The sequence below is a fragment of the Arctopsyche grandis genome, chromosome 6 (genome assembly GCF_051622035.1).
Source record: "Arctopsyche grandis isolate Sample6627 chromosome 6, ASM5162203v2, whole genome shotgun sequence".
Taxonomy (NCBI): Eukaryota; Metazoa; Arthropoda; class Insecta; order Trichoptera; family Hydropsychidae; genus Arctopsyche; species Arctopsyche grandis.
This window is the reverse complement of record NC_135360.1, coordinates 5,354,097-5,365,453: the sequence shown is the minus strand read 5'-3', so window position 1 is coordinate 5,365,453 and position 11,357 is coordinate 5,354,097. Positions and strand designations below refer to the sequence as shown.

Genomic DNA, 11,357 nt, shown 5'->3' with positions numbered 1-11,357 from the left:
TATATTAAACTCAGGCGGAACGCCCCTACCAGTCGAGTGGAACCAAAACGGTCGAAACACGCCGCCACCATTAAAATACATCGAGCGGAAAGGCGCCAAGCATTCCAGAAAATTCGACGCCTCGACGAAAACAAAATTCCTCTCGTACGCGTCAATAACCACTTCCATCAAGCATTCCAGAAAATTCGACGCCTCGACGAAAACAAAATTCCTTTCGTACGCATCAATAAACTAAATGCTCGTACGACCACTTCCATCAAGCATTCCAGAAAATTCGACGCCTCGACGAAAACAAAATTCCTTTCGTACGCGTCAATAACCACTTCCACCAAGCATTCCAAAAACACTATAAAAGGAGGTACAACCCAAACAACGCCAGTCGACCCACAGCAGCAAGCGTCGACACACAGCAGCAGACCAGTCAACATACAGCTCCTGACCAGCCACCACTACACTACGCGGACTTGGAAGATCAACCAGCCGGACGAGCCAGCAACACACTGCCGTATCCAGAGACCTTCCGTACATAGCTGAATGCTGAGCCAGCGACACTCTACCATATCCAGAGACCGCTGAACGACATACTTTTGCCCACAAATACCATACCTTTGTACAACCATAGGCAAACAATAAAACTTTATAAAACTAGCACAACAGTGTTTCGTTAGGCCGGGATACGGTCAACACACATGTAACCCGCCTACATTGGTACTACTCCGACGTGATCTACGCAACCTTCTGATCATCCAACAGCGCTGTCAACACATCGCTACCCCGCCTACATTGGTGACCCCATCTTTGAACCACACAACAGTGTTTCGTTAGGCCGGGATACGGTCAACACATCGTACCCCGCCTACAATTTGCACAATTTTTTCAATTCAATTCTAATTTTTTCGCATACCCGAGATTTCATGTTTTGACCGACATAATCAATTATATTTATTGTACTATAACGCGAATGCAAACTATAGCTAATTTCCGATCCATTTAATTCTTGTAAAAGTAATGGATCAAAACAATCAGAATATGGTCTACCATGTTTAACTATAAAATATGCAGTTCTAAAAACTTTACTGGTTGATAAAATGTCAAAGTCATTGGCAGCGTTAACACTAGCGGTAGATACCGCGTTATTTGACGGCGTGGAAACATACAGCGTGATCCAATTTTTCACCAATCCGCGAGCCACACGACGCCCCTCCATAGCTCGGGCAGTACCCCTAGGATTGCCTTGGGGGGATGTCGTCGATATTTCAGAGAGCGTGTCGCGAACATATTTACGACATTTGCTCGGCTCATTACTTTATTCAATTATCTTTCTATTTACCCGGCTTCGCTCGGTATTTGTAATATAAACCGCTTAAACATGGCCAATCTAATGTGGCAGCTCCCCAGGTACAAGGTGTGATACCGCTTCTTCTGTCATAACAAAATGCAGTTCATAACCATCACCTCATAACCACTTTATTGTTCAATTATCGTACTCTACTCATAACTGGTCATCTAAACACGCAACTTTTATTGTTCGCAGCACACCCACAACACAGCCTTCTACGAATCGAAACTCCAAGCGAGATGACATGACTAAACTACAAATATCAAAATGTCAATATTGAAGTACCTACCTAGTTCGTTTTGTGACCCTCATTTATTAAAAAATGTTGCTAATTTATTGAAAAATGTGATTTTCAGGAAAGAGTTGAAAAAAATAGAGCAATCTAAAAGGTCGGGCTGCGGAGCTGATGAGATATATACATATACCATCATCCTCGACATTTCACGAACTGAGCTTTTTGGCCAACGTAGAATAACCCGTGCTGACTATGGTAATCATCTTGATTATATTACTACTTTTAGAAAATAATTTATTTATTAGGTACTCTATTCGACCACATCATCTTTAGTCTCGGCCCGATGATAGTAATTCGACAATGGACTGAAAACAATATTAAACACCATGAAGATGGCATGAGGGCGAAATCAAACAGCGGTGAATGTGGGACGTGGTTTTTTTAGATACATATAGAAAAAACGTGGCATTCATCGAACGCGTACATGGGATAGTTTAGAATTTTATAAAGAAAATAAGAAACTTTTGAATCAAATTAGCAGTGTATAAATAAATATAGCAACAGAGGTGATGAAATTGAGTGAGAATGAAGATGATTAAATTCAACAATTAATTTTTAAGCGCACTTTTTAAGTTCCTAACTACATATGTATATTCCGGTTATTATGAAAGTGGAATAAGTCATATAATATTTCCTTTGAGATAATTGGACTTTTGTGTAAATTTGTTTTAAAAATTATTGTGATACCTTAGCCTTATGGGGGTCTACGTGACGAGCCGGAATCTGATATTACCGAAAACGCAAAGATCGAAAATCGAAAGATCTTAAGTCGAAATTTCAAAAAAAGAGGGTGCATGGTAAATGGTACATACTCACGGTATGACCGGCCTTATAGATATAATCTTTTCCCGCACAATTATAAAGAAAATTGTAAAATAAACATTTTTTTTGTTAAATGTTCTCTTTTTTTGTCCATGACACTTGGCAACCCTAGCTTATGGTGATTTTCGATGATAGTGCGATATAACTAGAGGTAGGATAGTCACAGTGCTATACATTGTTGTAAATCCTTTGTAAAAAAGGTTCCGCAAACCTTTAACAATGCATTTACAACCTTTGAACAATACGCGTCACCTTCTGGGTCCGGTGACTAGATATAACCATGTCTTTGAATATATGTATATAAATATAATGTAGCATAGCAATATGAAAAATTATTACGGTAAATAATAATTACGGATCACAAATGAAATTATTTTATTTAAAAAAATCAATACAATACAAATATACATAAAAAAGAATAAAAAAGATAGTAAAAAAATAAAAAGCAAGAAAGAAATATGTATAGTAAAAAAACAAGTAAATAATAATGATAATTATATAGGTATAGATAATTATATACCACGGTGTCTACAAGGTTACAAGGCTGTTCTTCTTTTCTCATCGAAGAAATACTGTCGAAACTCGTCTCTGACTGTTTTTGCATCTGACTTAGCATTTCGATTAAAATAAGTGGAAAGGCTAGTTATTGTGTCTTTGTCTTCTTCTAATGCAATATCATCAGCTACTAATACATATGGAAAATTCGTAGTGGTGTTGGGCAATGGACATGGCTCTGGCAAATTTAATTTGCGTTGTTCATAGAGTTCCCAAAATTTCGTATAGAATAAAACTCCACCATCTTAGATTTTTCCGTTTGTTCCTACATCAATCATGATGAACTCTTTTCTCGCATTAACCAAAGCCATGAGGACAATGCTATAAAAGCCTTTATAATTGTAGTATGAGGGACCTGAAATTCGAGGTTTAATAATTTCAATGTGTTTGCCATCTAGACTTCCAATGCATCTGGGGAAATTGTAAAGTTTTCCAAATTCATTTGCGATTTCGATTCATTCTGCATCTGTTGTTGGCATCTGAAAAATTTTAAATTAAATTTTTTTTTTTTTTCAGGAAGATTATTCTCAACAACACCAAAATGAAGTAGTACAAAAAGAGTCTTTGATATATTCGTCTCTTAATGATGACGATGAAGGTCCAATGCCGAAAATAACAAAGAATAGGCCGAACAAAAAAAATGAGCTGCTTGCACAAGCATGCACTATACTGTCTCGGCCCATTGTTGAATCTTCCCAAACTTCTTTCGATCTAATGTGTGCGTCCTGGATTGAGAGTTTAAAAGGCTTAAATCCGAAACTAAAATTAGATAAAGCACATGCCATAAACAATATAATATATGAAGCTCAAACGAAAAATTTGTATTATACTGAAATTAATAATTCATTATCTCTCACATCTTTATCAAACTCATCGCCACATGTTATCCACATACCCGAGAATACTAGCTTCAATTCACCCAAAATACAAGTAATAGAAGGGTTGGAACCATCAACACACATTACCAAACGTCCGCCAATTATCCACATTCCTAAAAATATTAAATACAATCCGGGTATACGAATAACAGAAGGGTTGGCTTCAAAAATTTTTATAAAACATCAAACAACATCACACATAAAGATAATCATCTAGTCATCATTTATTTTTTACATACCTCCTTTATTATTGTATTTCATTATAATTTGTTTTTTTGTTTATGTAAAATGTTTACTATATAATAAGTAATATAAATAAAGTTTTTATATTACTTTGGTTTTTATTTTTACCTTTATATACTTCTTGATCATCGGGCCGAGACTAAAGTTGATGTGGTCGAATAGTACCTAATAAATAAATTATTTTCTAAAAGTAGTAATATAATCAAGATGATTACCATAGTCAGCACGGGTTTTTCTACGTTGGCCAAAAAGCTCAGTTCGTGAAATGTCGAGGATGATGGTATATATATATCTCATCAGCTCCGCAGCCCAACCTTTTAGATTGCTCTATTTTTTTCAACTCTTTCCTGAAAATCACATTTTTCAATAAATTAGCAACATTTTTTAATAAATGAGGGTCACAAAACGAACTAGGTAGGTACTTCAATATTGACATTTTGATATTTGTAGTTTAGTCATGTCATCTCGCTTGGAGTTTCGATTCGTAGAAGGCTGTGTTGTGGGTGTGCTGCGAACAATAAAAGTTGCGTGTTTAGATGACCAGTTATGAGTAGAGTACGATAATTGAACAATAAAGTGGTTATGAGGTGATGGTTATGCACTGCATTTTGTTATGACAGAAGAAGCGGTATCACACCTTGTACCTGGGGAGCTGCCACATTAGATTGGCCATGTTTAAGCGGTTTATATTACAAATACCGAGCGAAGCCGGGTAAATAGAAAGATAATTGAATAAAGTAATGAGCCGAGCAAATGTCGTAAATATGTTCGCGACACGCTCTCTGAAATATCGACGACATCCCCCCAAGGCAATCCTAGGGGTACTGCCTGAGCTATGGAGGGGCGTCGTGTGGCTCGCGGATTGGTGAAAAATTGGATCACGCTGTATGTTTCCACGCCGTCAAATAACGCGGTATCTACCGCTAGTGTTAACGCTGCCATTCATAATATCTAAAATCTTTTCGAAAAGCTGCTCTTTCGAACTTAGATGCTAATTTAGCGCTCATGTTGCAAGAAATGCATCCTCAAAGCAATCTTCGAGTGATGAATGTATCCTTCGTCGCCGCCCCTGAGAACACTTAAGCGTCCACCCTAAACAATGGTTTGAGCTGTCATACTCATAAAAGAAAAAAGGTCCAGGGCCCATTTATTTTGTTAATGGGTCCATGAATGGGGACCAATATTTAAATGCGCTAGACACATCTGGTGCCTCACCTATGTAAAGCCACGACAGCGCTCCTTGTTTATCGAACTTGGGTGAAAAATATTGCAAAAGTGGTCAAATTTTTCGAAAAAATTAAAATTTTATACTAATTATTTTGATTTTTGAAATTTTTATGGCGGGTCGCGACCCGGTGCTGATAATAGGTAGCAGGACGCCGTACCGGCGCGTATCGGCTATTCTACAACCCTGATATTTGGTTAAATTGTGAGATTTCGTAACAAAATTGCAAATGTATAATGACGCACATGAATTTTCACATTCGAAGCAGATCTGATATGTATTAATATCGAACAAGATGACCACATATTACATCTATTTATTTATTGAATAAAAAGTTGAAAGTGAACTATCAATAGAAACCACATAAATATATGTATGTAGAACATAGCAAAACAATTAATTTGTCATATGTACCATTATATAAAGAAATGGTATTCATCTTACGTATTATAAAAGCCAAAAGGATGTTTGCTAGAGACATAATTCATCGCTGGAGTTCCATCAGATCGGTAAGGCCTGCTGTGTTTGTATTTATATAATACTAGTGTTGTGCCCGATGTAATATTTTGAGATTCTAAAATTGCCACACAATATTCTTCGGCCAAAGCAGAAACAACTTCTTTCAATAAATTATAATCTTCTTTCATTTTTAAATTAAATTCTTAAATTTTGAATTTTAATTAAATTCGCAGCAGTGCACGGTCGCATAGTGCGGTCAGACATACAGTGTGAAAAAGATAATGTTATAGGCGTTTAATTAAAAGTTATTCCCGAAAAATTTAAGCGGTTTTTTTTTGCACTGACAATACCGAGAGGGTGGCCATGTTAGATTTTATGTCGAATACCAGGCTATGCTGTTATTATATTTTTGTGCATAGAGACGTCTTGGCGTCTGATTTCTGGTCGTTAGTAGAATAGCATTCGGTGAATAGTATTCGAACTATTTACATGTTACCATTGAATAGAAGTGTTCAGTTTTGACAGAAGACTTGGTAAATGCGATGGAGTGCAGGCTTTGTCTTGGTTCTGCTCCGACTGTCTCCATTCACGACAATCCTCATCCACTGGCACAGCTCATACAAACCTCTTGTCGACTGCAGGTTAGTTACTTTTATCCTATTGTCATCCAAATTAACTATTCATCGCTGCCCCTCTCATTTGCAGGTTAAAAGAGGTGACGGGTTACCAGATGCGATATGCCTCTCGTGTATCAACACTCTGGAATTGCTCAGCAGTTTTCGAAACGATTGTCTTCAAAGCAACGGAACGTCGAAGCTGACGTTGAATGAGAGTTTGAATGTGAAGACGGAAAATGTTTTACTGGAAGATTTAATATGGAAGGATGAATCAGATGGTGATTCGTCACCAAATGTTTGTAATGACGAGGCGAATGACTTCAAATCTAGTGCCTTAGAAAGAAGCGTTTCAAAACAAAATATCTATTTGATGGAAAATATTACATCTCCGGTATAGTCGCTTCTAATCTTGTTAAAAACGTATTGTATTCATTTTCATTGTATAACGTTCGTTTAACTTTACAGATACACGTAGGAAAGGATATTTCGAGTGATTTTGGGGCAGATGTTACTGGAGTTCCATCGGAAAAGTCTCCATTATCGAATATTTACCAATGTGATATTTGTTTGAAATCCTTTACTCAAAAAGATAGTGTACGTAAACACATGAGATGTCACACGGGGAAAAAACCACACAAATGTGAGGTTTGCTTAAAATCATTTAGTCGAATGAATAATCTTCATGCACACATGAGAACTCACACGGGGGAAAAGCCACACAAATGTGATATTTGCTTAAAATCATTTAGTCAAATTAGTTATCTTCATAGACACATGGGAATTCACACGGGGGAAAAGCCATACAAATGTAATATTTGTTTAAAATCATTTGCTGTAAAAAGTTATCTTAGTATACACGTGAAAACACACAACGGGGAAAAACCATACAAATGTAATATTTGTTTGAAATCCTATACTCTAAAAAATAATCTTGATAAACACATGATATGTCACACAGGGGAAATACACAAATGCGAGGTTTGCTTAAAATCATTTATTCGAATTGATAGTCTTCATATACACATGAGATCTCACACGGGGGAAAAGCCACACAAATGTGATCTTTGCTTAAAATCATTTTCTGCAAAAAATTATCTTAGTATACACCTGAAAACACACAAAGGGGAAAAACCATACAAATGTGATATTTGTTTGAAATCCTTTGCTCTAAAAAATAATCTTGCTACACACATGGTATGTCACACACGGGAAAAACCACACAAATGCAAGGCTTGCTTGAAATCATTTAGTCGAATTGATGGTCTTCATAAACACATGAAATCTCACACAGGGGAAAAGCCACACAAATGTGATATTTGCTTAAAATCGTTTACTTTTAAAAATTCTCTTAGTGTGCACCTGGAAACGCACAAAGGGGAAAAACCACACAAATGCGATATTTGTTTGAAATCATTTTCTGTAAAAAGTTATCTTAATTTACACGTGAAAAGGCACAGAGGGGAAAAACCACACAAATGTAATGTTTGCTTAAAATCATTTAGTCAAAGTAATAATCTTCATACACACATGAGAACTCACACGGGGGAAAAGCCATACAAATGTGATGTTTGCTTAAAAACATTTAGACAAATTAGTAATCTTCATACACACATGAAAACGCACAAAGGGGAAAAACCACACAAATGTGATAATTGAAATTTACCGTATCAGTATCATAAGTAGAGCACGGATTCTAAAGGGGCTGTTTATTGTTCAAAGATTGTAAATGCATTATTAAAGGTTTGCCGAACCTTTTTTACAAAGGATTTACAACAATGGAACAATAGGCGGCACGTTTCCGGCCCCTTCAGATTCCGACCTCTAATCATAAGTAATGTTAAGGTGTACCATAAATGTTAATAGCGTTTATTTAAATGTTATTAGTATTCTAAATAAAGTTACAAAAGGAATAGTAATAATTTAAAAGATTGAAATGTTTGAAATAAATTTCCGTGTACTTAGTGAATAATATTAAAAAGTAAGTTCAATTATATACTCCATTATATATTAAATAATTAAATGTTCAATTACATAGATACAGAGGCCTTTTTTTTGAAAAAAATGCAGAGCTCACTTTTCCTATTCCTCACAAAACCTATTTCGTTTTCGTTTCCAATCTTACATAAATAGCAGTTCATTTTGTCATTTCGTTCCATTTTTAATCCTAGAACTAAACATACAATACATAGAATATTAATCATACAATCCTAGAAACCCATAAAACCTAGCATGTGGGTGAAATGCCCATTGGCAATTCACTCTCTGTTACTGGTCCAAGGGATCACCTCTCTTGGGTCTTTTTATTGGCTTGTTATCTAATAACTCCCTGGCCAGACTGTTGGGGTGGTTCCTAAGACTTTCTTTATATTTTGAGACTGCAGAATTTGACTCTTCAATGACCATTGTCATCCTCGTATCTCGGTGGACTATGTCGTTCGGGACAAACCAGGAGGCCTCCAGTATAATACTCAGGATTTTGTTCTGGAATCTTTGGATTATTTCGACGTTCGTTTTGCTCGCTGACCCCCATAGCTGTATCCCGTACATCCATATTGGTTTGAGGATGGCCTTATAATCCAAGAGTTAGTTCTCCGTGGTCAGTTTTGAATTCCTTCCAATTAGCCAGTAGTGTTTCCGGAACTTGAAGTTTAGTTGCTTCCTTTTTTGTCCAGATGTGCTTCCGCCATATCAACCTGCGGTCCAGGTATCTTGCCTCCTCTGCCTGTGGGATCACTGCGTTGTTCAACTTTATTGGAGGACAAGTCTTCTTCCTCATTGTGAAGGTTACATGGACAGATTTTTGTTCATTTGCCCGCACTCTCCATATCTGCAACCACTTGGATTCGGTTGAGGTTTTCTTGCAAGTAGGATGAGGCGATTTCCGGGTCTTCGTGTGATGCCATCACTATTGTGTCGTCAGCAAAGGTCGCAGTGGTCAATCTGTTCGTTGTTGGTAGGTCTGCTGTATATATATAAGATACAAAACAGGGCCTAGTACATTACCTTGGGGCATTCTGGATTTGATTGCGCATACTGTTGATTCAGCATCCTGATATTTTACTTGAAAGTATCTTTCTTTCAGGTATGACTTCAGTATTAGATATATATTGTATGGCAGACTCTTTTTGAGTTTGTATTGCAACCCAGTGTGCCAGACCTTGTCGAAAGCTTGGCTAATGTCTAGGAAGGGAGCCGAACAGTATTTCTTCTCATGTAGGCTTAGGCTTATTTTGTTCGCCACGCGATCTACTTGTTCAACAGTTCCGTGCTTTTGTAAAAAACCAAATTGGTGACTAGGAATTACCTTTTGTTTTTGGAGGATTGGTCTTATTCTCAGTAGTAAAAGTTTTTCGAATACTTGAGATAATATAGATAGAAGGCTTATAGGTCTGTATGATTTTACCTCTTGTGGATCCTTTCCCGGTTTTGGTATGAGAATTATTTGGGCTATTTTCTATTTTTGTGGAAAATATTCCAATCGTATGATGGTGTTATAAATATAAGTTAAAATTCTCATACCTTTTTCCGGGAGTTCCTTTAGTATTCTGCCTGTGATCATGTCAATACCTGGGGCTTTTTTAGTTCGTTTCCAATGATAGACTTAACTTCGCTTATGGATATTTTTTTAATTGGAATATCAAGCTGATGTGGTGCTTCTGAGAGAATATTTTTTTCTTCGTTTTCATTTTCTTTACAAGCGGCAGGAAATGATTCGAATATTTTTATTAAGTGATTGGCAAATGCTAAGGCTTTGTCAGTATTGTTTCTTGCCCATTTATCGTTTTCTAATTTAATGGGGGGGTATGTGTATCTGTCGTTGTTTAATTTTTTTTGTAGCCTTCCATAGTGAGTAATCTGTGGCTTTTATAAATAGGGGTAAATTTTCAATATTTTTTTGATCTTCTTTAAGTAGCGGAGACGCTCTGCGAGCTGCTTCTTGGATCACTTCTGTTACATGAGTTACGGCTTCGTTCAGGTTCTCTTCAGTTTTTAGGGGAATGTTTAATCGAATGTTTTCTTCTACTAGTTCTCTGAATAATTTCCAATTTGTTTTGATATTTATTTATTTATTTAATATACTTGGGGGAGGCGGCAAAGCCGATAGGCCCAAGGGGTTTGAAAAAACATATTTTACAAATTATACATACATATATGCAATAAAAAAATGAGAAAAATTAAAATACATTAAAAAAACAATATTAAAATAAAATAAAATAAGAGAAGAAAAAAAAAATATATATAAACAAAAAAAGATAAAAATACAGAAATATGATTATGGGAAAGAAGAATCACAAAAATCCTTTGGTTTTAAAAAAAGTATCAAGTTTATTCTTAAAAATATTAATATTAATAGAGGTAACTAAATCGTTGAGAAGACTATTCCAAACTGAAACCACTCTGTTAGAAAATAATGTATCTCTGATCAATTTATTAGATTTATCTTTTTGGAGTCTAAGCGAGTGACCTCTGAGGTGAGTGTTTATGTTGAATGAAATAAAATTAGACATATGACAATTATAGTGATTATTAAGAATTTTATAGACTTCGATTAAGTCACCTCTATTTCTTCTCGTCTCCAATGTAGTGAGATTCATTATTTTCAATCTTTCATTATAAGAAAGTGATTTGAGTTCAGAAGGAATCTTTGAAATTCTCCTTTGAACCCTTTCAATACATGTAATATCCTTTTTAAAATGAGGATTCCATATGTTAAAAGCGTATTCAAGTTTAGGTCTGATGAAAGTTTTTTGTTAAAATAGTTAAATTTAGAAAATTGAATACCCGCTATATAACATACAAAAATGAGTAAGTTTTGTTGACAATATGATTTATATGTGCGGACCATTTTAGGTCGCAAGTGGTGATGATACCTAGGTCTAATTGGTATTGGACGCAATTGAGGAAAAGGCTGTTTATTTTGTAG

The 11,357-nt window shown here is 35.8% G+C and overlaps 1 protein-coding gene across 1 annotated transcript; it reads left to right on the top strand.

The window, feature by feature from the left end:
- Positions 1–6,161: 6,161 nt before the first annotated feature.
- LOC143912938 (uncharacterized) lies at positions 6,162–8,470 on the top strand. Its single transcript, XM_077432401.1, has 3 exons — positions 6,162–6,457; positions 6,522–6,824; positions 6,899–8,470. The coding sequence occupies exons 1-3, from the start codon at positions 6,359–6,361 to the stop codon at positions 8,087–8,089; spliced, it is 1,593 nt and encodes a 530-aa protein (XP_077288527.1). The 5' UTR covers positions 6,162–6,358; the 3' UTR covers positions 8,090–8,470.
- Positions 8,471–11,357: the final 2,887 nt, after the last annotated feature.